Raw genomic sequence first — 17,499 nt, 5'->3', positions numbered from 1 at the left:
TGCATGCAAACAGCTCCATGCTGATAGATATGCAATACGTAATACATAAGCATTGACGACACTGGGTATACAGAACTGTGGCCGAGCTAATCGACGGTGCAATTTCGCAATGGCCTTCAAGCAGTTAATAAAAACACAAACCCAGTTAATGGAATTAAGATAATATTATACAAACCAACACTTAAATTAATAAGTTTTGTAATTATAGCGCAAAACTGAGTTTGCATTAAAATATATCCGTGTCAGTTATCTTATCCCCTCAAACGTAATCTAACAGAATTCGGTTTATTGTTTAAGATTTGGCGTTAATTCGTGTGACTCATTTAGGGACTGACAGGTTTTCCAAGTATGTAAACTTTCTTCCAGGTACTTGTGACGTTAAGTTATCCACACTATTACGTTTGTCACCCTATGGGGTAAGCAGAGACCTATTGGATCTCTACGTCCTACGTCCATGCTGTTAGTTATGTTCTTTTGAGTTTTATTAAAATCTGCTATTTAAGCATTTATATACTTGTGCTTACCTTTTTGTTGACATAATAATGTATGAGTCTTTTTAGGAAAAATGTGTGAAAATATAGTGTTAAAATTCCTGAACAAATTTTGTTTTGGGTTTACTATTCTGAGAAGTCAAGAAATAAAGATCAGTTTGAAGTTTTGGAGGTGATGTTTTACATTTTAATAAAATATATTCGGTGTAATATTATATCAAAATAAACTACAGTAGTCTTGAACAGAGTTAATAGAAGCTGACAGGTGCCCTGGATTTGTGACGTGACGAAAGTTCATAGAAAATTATTTTATACAACGGTATGGTCCAGAAGCTTGAAGTTAAGCCGTAAAAGAAAACTGAGTTAATTCATACTGGTAACTCGGACATAAATTTTTTTTTTTTTTGTGAAACGTGCCATCTATCCCTGATATGGGGAACTTTGTTGTCAGTTTTACCACTTTCTCACCTGGCATATTTCGTGAAAGAAATTATCTATCTACTTTACTTTTAACCGACTTCAAAAAAAGAGGAGGTTCTCTTTTCGACGGTATTTTTTTTGTATGTATATTACGCGACAAAACTTATTTGTGGACCGATTTTGACGAATATTTTTTTGTTGGAAAGAGGGTACCTCATTGTTGGTCCCATTTAAATTTAAAGGACATATTTCACCTCTAAGGGTGGCAAACAGGGGATGAATCAAGTTTTGTACACTTTCCGGTAACCGATTTCAATAAAACTCGACAAACAGACGTAATTCCACGACCTTTTGGAGTCGGTTTTTTTAATAGTCTGTACTAAGATTATTTGTAATAAAATAGTTGATTGAATTGAATTTGAATTAATTATTAATACAAAGATCGAACACTCCGAATCGATCCGGCCGGATTCGAACCGACGTCTTCTAGCATACCGTGGCAGACGCCATACCAACTAAGCCACGGAACGAACCAGCGGACCTCAAGAATTTTTCTATATGTGTTTGTTGTCGTGTCTTTGTATTTGATTTTTCAACGACTGTTTAGCCGTAGCGCCTTCTGTTTCGTCATTAGTTTTCGTCATTGTTAGTATTTCATTTGAATTGTTAATTTTTGTAAGTTCATACATACATACAATGTATTTAGAATTATGTTTATAAAAAATACGAAGAGGAGACATATTTTAAAGTTTTTCATTTTAATTCAATATAGATAACCAAATCCGGCTATCCTTGTCAAAATGTATATGAATGAATGATCTCGATACTAGTAAGCCATTTGTCAAAATAAGAATAAAGAAGGCAATAACGCCATTAGTGATCATTAGGACGTCGTAACATTTACAATTCAGTCATTTTTGGCAAAATTATAACTTCTTTCACAATCCATCGACTATTTAAAATTTTATGAAAACTGACAACCATTTTACTCCGTCTTCAAAAAAGACAGACTATAGTGATTTGAGTTCTTTTAATATATTTTTATTTCCAGAATTAGACAGGCCTTTAGTATTACTTGAAAAATGTAATAAATTTATGTAAAACAATCTTGTAATAATGACATTTAAAGACGCTAAAGAAGTATTTTAAGAATTATTTTGCCATCGTTCTTTCGATGATAATAAACTCCGTAAGTATGCTTATTAATTATCACCATTATTCAGCTCGCTAGTGACGTTTGAAGAACAATGGAATGCGTCAATTGAATGTGGTTACCTATCGTCGTTTCTTTTTTTTTATTTACCATATTTTATTAGACCTTAAAATTGATTTTAAATGTTTAATCAAGAGCCTAATTCTGTTTACAACGCTATGTAGTAAAAATTATAAATTAGCACCTAAGATTTTTTACCACTCACCTGCAGAATGTATTCACCTAAATATCAAAAAAATGGTACACAAAGACTGAATTATTCAAAATTAAAGACCAAAAATTAAAAATATTACAACTATTTTGTTTTGAGTTATTATTATTATTATTATTTAGGGTCTAATGGAACACGGGGGAAGAGCGACTTGAAAGCCTTAACTCATAATCTAAATAAAATTAACTTTAAAATAAATTAATAAGTCTGCACTATATTATGTATAGTCTCTCAGTCGATAAAACAGACAAACAAATTAGTTTAACCGATTTTAAAGAGATGTCGCTGCGATACTCCAAATTCAAAAGGTGAAAACAAATTTGTCAGTTGTGAAATTCTCAGAACACCAACATTACCTTTATAAGAAATACGATGACTGTTAATCTTTTGGGGGCAGAGAAACGTTAGCACAATTTGCACATCTTCGGCAAATACATCCTAACTATTGTATTTAGCGTAATAATTGTTAAAAGATGGAAATCTGATAAACAAAAGCAAGTACTTGAAATTTCTTATAAGACTATCTGTTCTTCCTAGAGCTCAAAACGTTTGATTCAAATATGATTACACATTTGTTTATAAAAAAGAAATAAAGATAAATTTCAATTCTATTTACCTGTGGCTCCCCGCTGACATCAACGTAATGCGTCTTCATGTCGATGGTAGCTCGTACCACCGGCTCGCCGTACAGCCGGTAGGGGCCGCAGCAGTTCACCAGCACCTTCGCCTGTCCGCACATCTCTTTCAAAGACGCCATGTCGCCTACGTCTGCTATGATCTTCTTTATTGACGATAGGTTTTCGTCTATTGGATAAGTAGATCTTTATTATTGTGAACTGTTTATGGTCTCAAATAAGGCCATACAACTCAGCAAAGGCATATTATAATGGTAGCACTTTACATGGCTACTTGTATTCGTTGCAAACATGCACACACTGGCAAATAAGACCGTCCGACACATGGAACTAAATAAGGAGTAAAAATAATGAATATGACCATATGTATATGGAATGTGTGACAAAGTATTTGCATATTCGACAGATACAGCAAACACCAAATTCGCGTCATTGTGCGCTTTAATTTCTCGAAGCACACCAAACTTTCCAAGGAGCTAAATAGGCAAGTAAACTGCTCCGCACTATGGTTATATTGATTATTAACTTCTTAATTGGCTCCTTGTGTAGGCGGTCACATGTGTCAGTGTTTGCAAGTTTGTCTGTACCTATGTCAAATATTTTTCCAAGTACATCAAACACCCTTTAGCGAATTCAAATAACCATAGAAGTACCGCCATAAAGAAAAACTTTTTATTGGGGAGTCTTTTTGGCAACGAGATTGATCGAGCTACAATAATGGGTTGGTCAAAGAGTCTGTGCGATTTTTGCCACTAGCCAGGTGTTGTTCACAAAAGCTATATAGTGAACTATTAACTATAAAATGCTTATTACTACTTGCAACAACCATCAGATTTGTACAAAATAAGTTAACGTTTTGATTTAGATATAATCAGTTAAAAACAAAATGGCAACGCTGAAAGATAATGGTGCGGTTTAAAAAATAGTTATGGAAGTGTAATAACGGGCGAACGGGGCTTTGTTTTCCAAAAATATACATGTATTTATGTTTTCTAATAAAATGTATCGTTTGATTTTAAAAGTATATGCTATAGGAAGTAATAGTTTAAACAATAAATAACTTTTTTTTCAAATTGTTATGTCTGTGGTCATTTTAAAACTAATATTATAGCGCGCATTTTATAATTAGGCGGGAAATAAGTTTATATTTAATGAAAAACGCCCAGAAATGGTAAATCGTAAAGGTGTCGTATTTCATCACGATGATGTCAAAGCCGCCAAAAACTATTGCGGTTTCGTTGGAATGTGTTACATCATCCACCATATTCGCTCGACATTTTCACTTGTTATTAGCTGACAACTTAGGTACATCAAAACTGACACTGACCCAAGCACAGTATAATTTTTTTTTACACGACCTTGACAACAAAGAGGCCATCAAGCGACCCTCAGAGTCGTATTCCAGAACTCTACTCAATGCTCAGGTCCGGCTCTGAGTATGATTTCAAGCACTGGAAATACGAACCTATTGGCAGGGACTTGAGTATGATTTCGAGTGCTTTAAACCATACTCAAATCCTGTGAGCATGAGTAGAGTTCTAGTTCGACCCTAAGGGTCGCATTCTAGAAATTGAGCATGGTTTCAAAGCACTCGAAATCATACTCAAGTCCCTGCCATTAGGGTCGTATTTCCAGTGCTTGAAATCATACTCAAGTCTGCTCAAATCCTGACTTGAGCATTGAGTACAGTTCTGGAATACGACTCTTAGAGCTGTATTTTAAAAATAAAAATTACATACATAAACTGATAAAAGTCTGATATATCTCTGATTAAATGTTTTTCATTTATACTTTGATACCGCATGGACTTTTTGGCCAATTACTACAATTACCAAAATAGGAGATATCAACATGCGAAGAAATCAGGAAGGTGAAGAAATACATAATATGAAAAGTTTACCAGTCTTTTTAGAAGCCTCAGCAAGTACATCCTGCAGCTTCGTCTCGGACCGTCCAGCAACGGCCCATGTAAACGGCCCATACTTCTTGGACAGTCGGGCCACCTCTTGCACAGCTCTGCGGCCTGTGAAGCCCGTGGCCCCGAAAATTACCATATCAAAACGGGCCATCTGCAACAAAATGTGCTACTGTAAGTCCTAGTCATTGGGGAAATGTGGAAATCTCCAATAAAAAATTCGATTCACGGCGCAATTATCGTTGTGTTCAAAGATAAAACACAGTTAGTTAAATCGTCAAACATTACTTTCATATACTACATGACTGAGGATAAAGTCTGTGGAGTAGAGTTTGCTTTGTTTATTTCAGTTCGTAGTTTTCTCTCTTCCTTACTCAAGGAAGATCATTATAGCGTGCTGACGGCAGACGGCTGAGGTCTGATAGGTTTCCTTTGAGACATCTCGCAGATCAACAATCAGTTTCATAAACAAATTAATTTGTTAATGTGAATAATAATTTTACAAATAAAACTAAAACTTGTGTTTTACAAATAAACTTACTTTACTGAAAACCTTCAGTAGTCTAACTTAACCTTTGGTGGTTATCAACACAACATTGCTTTTTTTAACACAAAAAGTCTACGTGAAAAGTGCCTAAAAAAGCACACTTTTATAAAAAACTACAATGTTCAACCGTTTAAAAAAACAACCAGTTTTCCCATCTGTACCCATGACGACTGATCAGGGGTGACGTCATCGATGCTTTGATTGGCTTTACAAGTTGCCACTTGTAAAGCCAATCGGCCTAATCTGAGAAGTATGGTGATACATAATTTGTTCATATACCACATCAGTAAGTGTGGTGACTTCTCTCTCTCTCTTCCTACTTCCACTGCCAACATTCATATTAAGTATTACTAACACTAGGTTATTAAGAATTATAATTACATACTAACAAATATAGATTATTTATCATCTAAACCATTATTATATAAAGTGCAAAATTTCCAAGTTGCCGCCTCTTGCTTCCAAAAGAGAAGTAACAACAATGTAATGACTATATTCAAATATTTACATGCACACATTTGTGAATTTTACACATTACATATTTAGGATGTGTACATTAAGACACGCAGCAATTTTGCAAGATTTAACATTCACTGAGTTTGTGGAGTAGTAAATATTCATTTGCTTCCATTTTTATTAATTCCCTTTATGTAACAATTGTGAAAATCGGAGAATTTGATACGGAACATACTTATTTTGCATAAAAAATAAAATAGTTAAAACAATTTCTTTCAATGATATTCAGGATATAAAACTAAGCACAGACTTAAGTCAACAATGCCATTATTTTATTTTAATGAAGATAAAAACGCAGGTATGCAATTAACTACCGCGAAAAGGCCAGAGAAACAAGAAAAAACTTCATAAATATTATTTCATGAACTTTATATCAATTATTACAACATCGTGAACTTCGACCTATCCATAGGATTAGTTGGTATCATTACAATAGGTAGGTAAATATTCTAGATTATTTTAATCACTGTTACCGATAAAATGGAGCTATAGGGGCTTACTGAATGCAGTTGAAAAAACAAATATTCAAAGTGAAAAATATCGATTAATTTTAATAATGAGATTATTATCCGGCCGGCATTAACCTTTGTCACTTTGAACACAAAAAATAACTAAAAGTCCAAAAAGCGAATAAAACGATACACAATTTAAAAAGGTGATAAAAGTAAACATTTATTACATTACCTTGGAACTTCTCAGCTCCGATACCAACTATAATGAACTGAAACAAGTTTTCTCGCAGCATACACAAACAAAACACAAAATTCTTATCAAATAAAGTCGGGTAATGGGTTACCAGCATACAGTTTTCGACTTCTGCAATTTGATCATTTGGAAGCAAGTATTACAATTTACACGTCGAAAGTTCTTCCAACGAGTAATGTGAATTTTTTGAAGGCGGACTTCACATGGTTGTTCAAATTCGCCATTGGGTGTTTGTTGAACTTGGATAAATACTTGACGTACGACAAACATAATATGACGAATACACGTAGGTAGCCATATAAAGTGCCGCCATGACAAAATATGCTTTCCTCTTGGAGTCAAATAAGAAGTGCAAATAATTAATATGACCTTATGGACGGTTTACTTGACAATTCGCCTATACGCTTGGACCTGTCGTCCAGAAACCAATAAAGGTCATTCGAGTTTGGGGTTTGCTGCATTTGTCGAATAGGCAAACAGGGCAAATACTTTGTCACATTTACTGTCAACACAGTGATTGTATGCCAACAACAAATACAAATAAATACTCATGTGAAGTTGTATGATGCATTGTAAGTACACCATGATGTATTGTAAGTACTTTTTTTTGTGCAATTATAAAATGCGCATACAGTAACTACCTATCTGGTTCTTTTTGAGTATTTATAGTTTTTTATGTTATGGTAAAAAAAATCTAGAGACATCCTTCAAATGATCCTGACTTCAAGAACAAAAGCACGCTAGGTAGGAGTAGTAGGTGCACACTAGGGTTTTCAGACTCGCTGCATTTTTATGTCCCAGGAAAAAAATTGAGACTTGATATGATCTCTAAAATCCCAGGAAAAGAGCCTTTGGAGACTATTTCAACAGTCGGTTCGTATACATAATATACGCTAAGCGTTTAAGTGATTTGTGAGTTAGACAGTCAAAATTAGATTATGATTAAGTCGTTTGTTACTCAAATAATTAAATCAAAAACTATTTATGAAAGTTTTTTTATTTTTATAGCGGGAACGAACTAAATAAAGGGTGTTTGTCATGTAATTTCACTGTAATTAAATTTCTGATTTTGTTGCAATCATCCTCCTGTCTCCACATATTATATTTAAGTTCAACTCTACGGCATTATCATATTATAACATGTAGCTAACCAGACCTAAAAATGAATGTTGATTTAGTAGATTGTTTAACTGTATTAGTTACGTGACCAAGTGCCAAATATCTCGAAGTTTCCGAGACTGAGAACCGAGAGTCGAGTCTCAAAGATGCCAAAAAATCATCGAGACTCAAAATTTTCGAAATCGAGATTCCAGGCATGAAAGTCCAATTGCGCTCTGTGCCGTATTTACAGAGTTATTACCGAGTGTAAGTATCATTGATTATTGTAAGTGGCAATTAATTGTCCAGTTACTTTAACTTTGAAGATTGAAGGAAAAGTAATAGAACGATTTTAAAATTGTCAAAGATATTCAGTAACTTCTATTTTAATAAGAAACACAAACATAAAACTTCGGAAAATATAACTCTCAAATGAATATTCCGCTCAAAACAAAAACCGTTAATATTAAAACTAGAATAAAGAAGCTTTTAAGAAATTGGTCCGTTAAGCGATAAATGATCAATTTAAAATCTTTTATTTAAAGAATGATTTTTCATCTTAAGGTATGCACGAATAATACAAAGACGTACTTTAAAAAATTCACAAAACTGCATGATATTTTAATACTGGACACACAAAGACCTTGAATAGAGATGAATATTTTGATGCGATTTTAATGTCTATTGTCGACGTCGATATTTCATTAAAGCATTTAATTTCCTCTTTTTTAAACGTATATAGTCCATTTAAAATTTATTTTCACTTCTGTATAAAGGAAGATGTGTAACCAGAATTCCAGATAGGATAATTTTTAATGCACAGAAATAATAATAAAGAAACATAATCACACTATCAAACTAAATATATAATAAATAAATATTATGTAAAGTAAATATTATGAAAACTTGTACTACATGAAAACCTAAAGTAATATTAATATTAAAACACAAATTCTGTGAAAAATAAAAATGAATGTTGTTCGTATATAGATTTTAAGACTTTCGTGGTTATTCACTAAATGATTATCACTAGTATCAGGTTTCTTACCACGCTATAACTTCTTTTTATTTTCCCGATATTTCGGAACGGTTGCACACACGTTGACCATGGAGGTCACGGGTTTAATCATTTAATGTTGTTCGTGTTTCAACCGCATACTTTTAAAATAATTCGATAGTTGTAATCGACTATAATTGTGCAGCTCTATTGAAAGTTTGACAGCTGCGCTTTTAACGTTCATTCTGAGAATATTTCAATGCGTAAAACAAGGAAACACTATGTGAGAGTTTCCTCATATCGTATTCTTGTTTTTTACCTGTAAGATCGGCTATGGAACAAAATATTCATGCCAAATGGGCACGTATTATCATAATGTGAATGTGATTGTAGTGTGAGTTTCGATTGCTAACCTATTTGTACAAAAAATTTAAAATCTTTTTAAAATGGAATTAAACGAGAAGATTTTACACTATCTAGAGAAAAGTGGTAAAGTGGACACTCTTGTGTTGGCAAGGGAATTTGAGGAGGACCATCAAAAAATTGTCGGCGCTGTGAAAAGTTTGGAAGCACTTGAAATGGTCACTTTGGAAGCTGTAAAAAGTACGAAATGGGGGTTGACAGAGGAAGGACAGTTGGTGGCTGACCAGGGCAGCCACGAGGCTATTCTCTACCGTAGTATTCCTGACGTTGGGATGCCTCAGGCCGAAATTATCAAGGTAGATAGATAGGTAGAAGATAACCTCTAGTTTGGTGATAACATTTTATGATAGCATAATAAAAACACTTTAAAAATTGATAATAGTAATGCTGTAGACACCTGAGCTATTGATAATATAGAAAGTTGAGGGATATTGTAAATTGAATAGACGGCATGGGGAAATGTAGATGATATTGCACTTATATTTTATTTAATAAAAATTTTATAAATGAATGGAATAGAATAGAATCGTTTATTCCATGTTATCAATGTCACAATATTGCAATTGGAAATACAATGTCAAGGGATAACTATGATCGTCAGTAATAAAATTATAATAATAATAATGAATATAAAATAAAGTAGTATAACTACTGCTTGTTGAATAAAATAAAATTAAAATTGTTTCAAAAGAAACTCATCGACACTGTACAATTCAATATCCAATAAAAGGTTTTTTAGCCGGGTACAAAACGTTTCATGGTCTCTAACACTTTTCAGGTCTGTGGGTAGATGTTCGTAGAATCGGGGATATATTACCCGCGGATTTCTAGTTGCAAGTTGGGTACGGATTTTAGTGTTCCCGCGTTTCGTAACGCTCGGCCTTCGCCCATACGTCGCTCATGAGTAGCCAAGTTTATACTATAATAATTTTACAGTATACTATACTGTCGCCAACTTTGAGGTCCCAGGTTCAATCCCCAGCTAGGTAAATGTAGAAAAACTTTACTTTTCTATGTTGTCTTGGGTCTGGATGTTTATGGTATTGTCATTATTTCTGTTATCCATAACACAAGTGCTTTACTTTCTTACTTTGTGATCAGAACAACATATGTAATGTTGTCTCTAATATTTATTTCTTTATTCATGAAAATTAGGTTCTTAGGTTTTTTCAATTGTTACACATTGGAAATGAAACTATTATCTCTCCAAATCACATATATTAGTTTTTTCAAACAATCCAACATTTCAGGCCCTTTAACAAATTGAGTTTCAGTCTCAATGTTGCTATTTAGTTTACATTCCTATAGTCCAACTACACTTATACTATTATAGATTGATACTCAAACCTAATATCACCCCTTATTTAACTACTACTAACTAGGTTATAATGTTGGTTTGCCATGCTCCCGTGTTGGATTCCCAGACCGGTACAAATATTTGTATGGCCTACATTTATTTCTCTTGTGAGTTTGGGTGTAATTTGTGGTTGTCTATGTGTATGTTCTATGAGACCCGCGACATAGGATTTCCCTTGTGAGTGGCTATGAGTGTGTACATTATTTATTAATTTAAATTATCTTTTATATTAATCATCAAACAAGTTTTTTTTTTCAGAGTTTATAATTCTGTTTCTTCTTTCTCAAGTAATTACTTTTGTCCACAGACTGTACCTAATGCAAAAATTGGCTTCAGCAAAGCAATGTCAGCTGGCTGGATCCAATTAGACAAATCTGGGGGAGCACCACAAGTAAAACGCAAAGTTGACAGTATTACAGACACAGTCCAAGAGCACTTAAATGAAATTAAAAAGGGTATAGATAATTTACCAGAAAATGTAAGAAATGATTACAAGAAACGAAAACTGCTACAGGCCATTACAGTCACAAGTTTCTTATTGTCAAAAGGACCACAATTTTCTACAACTATTAAAAAGTTAGAAACGGATTTGACTAGTGAAATGCTGTTAAGTGGTGCGTGGAAGAGTATGCAGTTCAAACCTTACAATTTTGATGCATTAGGTAAGTGTAAGATGAATATTCAGTGTTAAGTTGGCATTGACTTCTTTTAAATAAATGCGAAGTTTAGCCATCGTGTTTCAAGACCCATAGTTCACTACCGATATCTTCTGTTTTAATTAGGTATCAATTAAAATCGAATTTATATTTTTTAACTGCAACTGTTATGGACAGACTTACTATCAGGCGCACGCACGACTTGTTCGACCCGTCACTTGATATTATAAAAAAAAGGATGCTGACATCTTTTGCGACAGCATTTGCAAAGTAATTTATAATGCAAACTTAGCTTATGTTGTGTAAGAAATTAGCATGTAAGCGTTGCGGTTGTTACTGTAAGTTTACATCATGTTTTTATAAATAAATAATCTGCCCAAGTTTTGTTAACCGAACCTTACTATAAGTGAAACATTCTTTATAAAATCTCTGTCTGTCTAACATTCCAGGGCAACCTCCAGAATCCGGACACCTCCATCCTCTACTTAAAGTACGATCCGAATTCAGAGAGATCTTCCTTGAAATGGGTTTCGCAGAGATGCCTACAAATGCCTATGTAGAGAGTTCCTTCTGGAATTTCGACGCTCTATTCCAACCCCAACAACATCCAGCTCGAGACGCCCATGATACATTCTTCATTAGTGACCCGGCGAAGACTACGACCTTCCCTATGGAGTATTTGGAACGGGTTAAGAAGGTTCACAGTGAAGGCGGCTATGGGTCACAGGTATGAATTCAGGAAGCTGTGTCTGCCTTTATCGTATTTTCAATAAATAGATGAAAATTGCGTAGCGTTTGAAATACGGTCAATGTCAAATACTTGGAACTGAAACTTGCCTAAAAATAATCGAAAATTAAGCCGAGCCATCAGAGGAGAAACGGGAGAAACTAGCAAATTTTTCGCAAAGATAGAGTAAATCATATAAAATCCCAAACAACAATAAAACAAGTTAAAATAAGGATTTTTAAGAATAAAATATCTAACTTTGCACTTCAGTTTTGTATGAAAATATTTTTCTTTAAGTACTACAGAAAACCTGGTAAATTCTGGTTATTAACGAAGCCATGTTTAGTTATGAAATTCACATTTATCTCAAAACTTGAAAATTACCTAGTGGCTTAACGACACGACACGCCGCGCCACTCACTGGCCCGCTAACAGCCTTCGGGCGCTTGTCAGCGTTATTTAATCATATTATAATTTTTTGCGCGTGGATTGCGGGACGCGCAAAAAATTACCTCCACCTTCTAAAATCTAGGCTTACGTTGAAATACCTCGCCTTAACCTTGGAAGAGTTGAGATAATATACAGTGTGTTGATTTGAATTCTCGACATATTTAAGAAATAAATAATATAAATAATCCTAAATCATCTAAAAGTATTAAAAATTAAATTCTGTCAATATTCTGGCTAATCGTGTCTAGTTAAGTCTTGCTAAGTTTTCGTTAAATCGTATGCACCGCGCGAGGGCAGTGACCCCGCCACTCGCTTCATCGAGGGATACGTAATCTTTCTCGATCGCTTATTTAACATTTTTTTTAATAACATTATGTACTAGTATTGTTGTATTTTACTAATTATTTACATTAATTAGAAAAGATTACTAAAAATATTTTTTTGCAACTTAGATTTGGTACTTATTAAGCTACTGGTAAACATTACTGGTAAATATTGCTTCACAGCTGGTGGCTGGCTATGGAGATCTTCCACTTGACTTTCGTTTCAACTTTCCACATTTGGCTTCACAATTTTGAAAGCAGAGAAGAATTTGCGCGCAATTCTTCGACACTCTAAGGGTCGTATTCTAGAACTCTACTCAATGCTCAAGTCAGGACTTGAGTATGATTCAAAGCACTAGAAATCATACTCAAGTCCTTGCCATTAGGGTCGTATTTCCAGTGCTTGAAATCATACTCAAGTCTGCTGAAATCCTGACTTCCAAGTCAGGATTTGAGTATGGTTTAAAACACTCGAAATCATACTCAAGTCCCTGCCATTAGGGTCGTATTTCCAGTGCTTGAAATCATACTCAGATCCTGACTTGAGCATTGAGTAGAGTTCTGGAATACGACTCTCAATCTCCTCCGCGTAAACTAAACATTTCACATCATGCCATAAGAATAGTCACGCACTTGCACGTGATTGTAATGCAGGTTCTGGTTTTTTTTTATACATGACAGGCAAATGACTCCACTCCACCTGATGTTAAGTGGAAAGTGGTATCCAAACGCGAAGGAACCTAGTGCAGCGATGAAACCCTCACTGCACTAGCCACCTCCACCCTGCCTGCCTACAATATGCCTCTTCACGCCTCGTTTGAAGGACCCCATATCATAAGAGGGAGGGAAGACATGTGCCGGAAGGTCCATTTGTCAACCGTGCGGCAGAGAAAGGAGCCACCGAACCTTTTAGTACGCGATGGAATGCGGCAGGTAGTGAAACGGTGACTACGAAGGCCAGCACGCGTGCTTCTGAGCAGGAACGGGGAAGGGGGGATGAGGTTGAACAGCTCTTCAGAGCACTCACCATGAACCTGGTAGCGGTTCTTTTTTTGCACTGACTCTTGTTTACATACCAAACCACGTGGCATTTCGTGAGAGACTAGTAGATCACTAGAATTGCGGCGAGTTCCATCCCACCTTTAACTAGTGCGCTGCGTTTGAAAAAAAAAAGAGATGGCAATACTTTCTTGATTCCTCCGACTCCGCTATAAATTTTGGTAGCACGTACCGTGCAAGTCAATGACCTTTGTATCAAGCAGGATCAGTTGATTGCGAATCGTTGTCCCCGCAATTAAATAAAAAATAAGAATTTAGGACATTTTTTTTCGATATATTTATTTAGTGATTTGGGTTCAGTTTCGGATAAATATGGTGTAAATATGCCGAGAATGCAAATCAACACATTGTATAGTAGTAGGTTTCAAGTTCAGGAAATGTTGACACTGTTGATACCATTTAACGCTCTGCACCGTACTTAACATAGAATTACCATTGAGCCTTACGACCTGCGCTGATGATGTCTGGCCCCAGGGTTACAGGTATGCGTGGAAGATCGAAGAGGCGCAGAAGAACCTGCTGCGCACGCACACCACGGCGGTGAGCGCGCGGATGCTCTACAAGCTCGCTCAGCAGAAGGAGTTCACGCCGCAGAAGTACTTCAGCATTGACAAGGTATCTACTTCGGTAAACAACAACGGGAGGCAGTTGACTCGCTATAGGTCTACCGCGGGTCCCATCCAAGCAAAGGTTCAGGTCGTATTCCACCCATAGATATGGAATAAAAGGGGCGATATGCAATGGCATAATCTTACATAGCGTAATGACGCTATGTAAAATTGCGTACCGATGACGTCGCCACTTTTTAGCCAGAGTGCAAATCAAATTTTACGCTCTATTATCTACTACCATAAATTAACGATTTTTATTGGTTAAGGCTTAAAACATGAATGACGTAACATAATTTACTATTTTAACTTTAAACTTACGTGTACTCTATAACATGGGGCTGTTTCCTCATGCTCCTACTGGGTGCTCCTACCAGTAGGAGCACGAGGACTTATATGTCTTTATGAGTTACCTATCTGAAGTCCGAAGTGACATTTTCCAGAAAGACACTTGCTCGAATTTTCATAACCTCGAAAGTAATTTTGAGAGGAAAATGTTTTTTTCTTTTAAACCTAACCTAACTTAATCGTGTCTTTGCGATACACACCCAAAATATCCTGAAAGAACAACGGTTTCGTTATAATTCTGTTTTCGGGGTAGTGAAAGTTCGAACAAACGTTATTTCGGAAAAAATAAATTCAAAATTCAAAAGTTTGTGAAAGGTTACCGTCCTTATGCTCCTGTCGTGACATCGTATCTAATAAGTACACTGAACAGGCGATAGTGACTATTCACTATCGCCTTGAAAAGGCCCATGCATCACTCGTAGTATGCTTCTTGCTCCATCGTCGACCTCCTCGTCGCTTTCCATCAGCTGAGATGCAGATCAGATGCGCACTTATTTTTTATATAAAAAAATTGTATACATAATATATTGTATAATAATTATGATAGATCTTTATAGTCGATAGTGTACAAGGATACAAGTACGATTATCTTTTCTGTCACCTCAGGTATTCCGCAATGAAACGCTTGACGCAACACATCTGGCAGAATTTCACCAAGTCGAAGGAGTGATCGCCGACCGCGGCCTAGGATTGGCTGACCTCATCACAGTATTTGATACTTTCTTCAAGCGCCTTGGCTTCGACCGGCTTCAGTTCAAGCCGGCGTACAATCCTTACACTGAACCTAGTATGGAAATTTTCGCCTTCCACAACGGTATGTATGACAAGTTCACTACTACACCGTCACTACAACTAATTTTATGTAAATCCTGATCATGACCAGTCTTACCTATTGTCGGAGATTTGCCTGGTCATGTGTACAGGTGTACTAGAATCTCATGGCACTAAATATTAGAAAAATCGAACAACTTTCACCTGGCAATGTTAACTTCTCACATGTCAATTCAAAATATTACTTGTGTCAAATAGCTGTATGCTAAACTTTTTTCACTTTAAAATAATGATTTTGTAGCAAAATTACTGAGAATCCCCTCCAATCTCAAGCAAAAAACATTGCCATAATGTTTATATCGCAAAATCAGCGATGAAATAGGTGCATTTACGTCACATTTCACGATTTAGAAGCGGGTCTCAAATCTTGCCGATTAGTAGGAGTAAATAAACTTGATCTTTGAAATATTAATGATGCCAAATCAATGTATGTGGTACCAATGTACTTATGCAGGTACTAATCGGCAAGACTACAGTGTGTAGACTACAGAGTGGTAAAAAAAAAGTAAATCGCATAAATGCGAGTTACTTCAAACTGCAAACGTAAATAAATGTATCACCCACAATGTAATTGATATATTCTTGTTTAATTTTAAATGTGTCAGAAATTGCTTACCTTTCTCACACATAAATTCATACAGATCTTAAAACATGCACCAGGTGAGATCAATTCTGGACAATTAAGATATATGAAGTATCTAGTACATTTTTTCCTATTATACTGATGTTGCCAACTATAAATTTAAAATTGTCTAAGTGCCATCAGATTCTGGTACACCTTTACTTATAGTACCACGGTATAGACATGGGGCATTAATTTGTACAAATTACCTTCAGTATATATTTAAAACTGTAGATGGCGACACTGGGACCAAAATAAAAAAATAGAAGTATTGAATCTCGAAAATTACTCTAAATGTAAGTGACGGTAAGAACGAGTCGTGCGCCTGGTGGTATGCGACACGCCTATCCTTAACAATCGCAGCCACTCAAAGCTTTAAATCGCAAAGATCTGAGGGGGACCGTGACTGCCCCCGTCACCCTGAGATAACAATTAAAAAATTTAACACTCAATATAATAATACAAAAATCTACAATAGTTATTTGTTATGCAAGGCTGCTAAGATTGAACTACGAGCGAAGCGAGTGGTTTAATATAGATTCCTGAGCGTAGCTAGGGTTTCTAGACACGAGACGCTAAACAACTTTGCTGCCGAGCGAAGCACACAACTTTTCACCTCACTGTAGCGAGGGAAATGGTACCTGAAAGGAAAACAATTGATATAAAAACCTTTTTTAATGAAAAGAAAAAGTTTATTTTCGGATGCGTTCTGAATTTACACCTCCTCAATTTTTATTCTTGCTCGTATTTTCATTTTGTGTGATTATTTTAGTTCTTTGACGACTTAAAATAATTTAATAAACACAATTAGTTATCACTAAATAAACTAAATAAATAAATAAATAAATAAAAATAAATAAATAAATAAATCACTGTCAATTTAATGTCAACAATAATAAGAATAAAATATACCAACGGATTTATGTTACATAAATAAATAATGAACGACAAATCGACTAATTGAACTAATTATTTTTTCATCGAAAGAAAAAGTTAGGTGCACCACAGTCAGTTAAGTTTTCCACGCTAGATAGATTTCTAATGAGAAAGAAAGCCTTTCCGAGCTCACTAGGTGAAAAAGTATATTTCTTATTTTATAGGTCTCGGCAAATGGATAGAAATTGGCAACTCCGGAGTTTTCAGGCCAGAACTGGTGCTCCCGATGGGCCTACCGGCAGACGTGAACGTCATCGCGTGGGGCCTCTCCTTAGAGCGACCCACCATGATCAAATACGGGCTCAACAATATTAGGGACCTAGTTGGTCCCAAGGTCGACTTACAAATGGTACAGGATAACCCTCTTTGTCGACTCGATAAGTAACCTCTACGTATTTGTTTTCTTATTTA

General features: G+C 35.3%; 2 protein-coding genes across 3 annotated transcripts in view; one reads left to right on the top strand and one right to left on the bottom strand.

The window, feature by feature from the left end:
* LOC113240386 (saccharopine dehydrogenase-like oxidoreductase) overlaps positions 1–6,439 on the bottom strand; it is a 21,788-nt gene extending 15,349 nt beyond the window's left edge. Inside the window, exons 1-3 of the mRNA XM_026477676.1 lie at positions 6,422–6,439; positions 4,871–5,039; positions 2,952–3,139 (exon numbers count right to left, since the gene is read on the bottom strand). Coding sequence (XP_026333461.1) covers positions 2,952–3,139; positions 4,871–5,039 — 357 coding nt within the window. The 5' untranslated portion in view covers positions 6,422–6,439. The remainder of the gene's footprint in view (positions 1–2,951; positions 3,140–4,870; positions 5,040–6,421) is intronic.
* Positions 4,942–17,499, top strand: LOC113240385 (phenylalanine--tRNA ligase alpha subunit). Of its 2 annotated transcripts, none has more exons than XM_026477674.1 (6): positions 4,942–5,059; positions 10,836–11,190; positions 11,634–11,911; positions 14,218–14,358; positions 15,306–15,513; positions 17,253–17,499. In XM_026477674.1, exons 2-6 carry the CDS (start codon positions 10,872–10,874, stop codon positions 17,471–17,473), a joined length of 1,167 nt encoding a protein of 388 aa, XP_026333459.1. In that variant the 5' UTR covers positions 4,942–5,059; positions 10,836–10,871; the 3' UTR covers positions 17,474–17,499. The 2 variants fall into 2 exon arrangements, with proteins under 2 accessions (XP_026333459.1, XP_026333458.1); XM_026477673.1 differs by lacking the exon at positions 4,942–5,059 and adding an exon at positions 9,195–9,467.

This window comes from Hyposmocoma kahamanoa, unplaced genomic scaffold, assembly GCF_003589595.1.
Source record: "Hyposmocoma kahamanoa isolate Upper Pololo Valley unplaced genomic scaffold, ASM358959v1 138, whole genome shotgun sequence".
NCBI lineage: Eukaryota > Metazoa > Arthropoda > Insecta > Lepidoptera > Cosmopterigidae > Hyposmocoma > Hyposmocoma kahamanoa.
This window is presented reverse-complemented; position numbering and strand designations above follow the sequence as displayed.

What these genes read in the sequence shown, in the direction of transcription:
- LOC113240385 (XM_026477673.1), top strand. Translation starts at nt 9,195, where the DNA reads ATGGAATTAAACGAGAAGATTTTACACTATCTAGAGAAAAGTGGTAAA. An exon ending in TTACAATTTTGATGCATTAG is followed by an intron (nt 11,191 to 11,633) that starts GTAAGTGTAAGA and finishes CTAACATTCCAG; the next exon opens with GGCAACCTCCAGAATCCGGA. An exon ending in AAGGCGGCTATGGGTCACAG is followed by an intron (nt 11,912 to 14,217) that starts GTATGAATTCAG and finishes GTCTGGCCCCAG; the next exon opens with GGTTACAGGTATGCGTGGAA.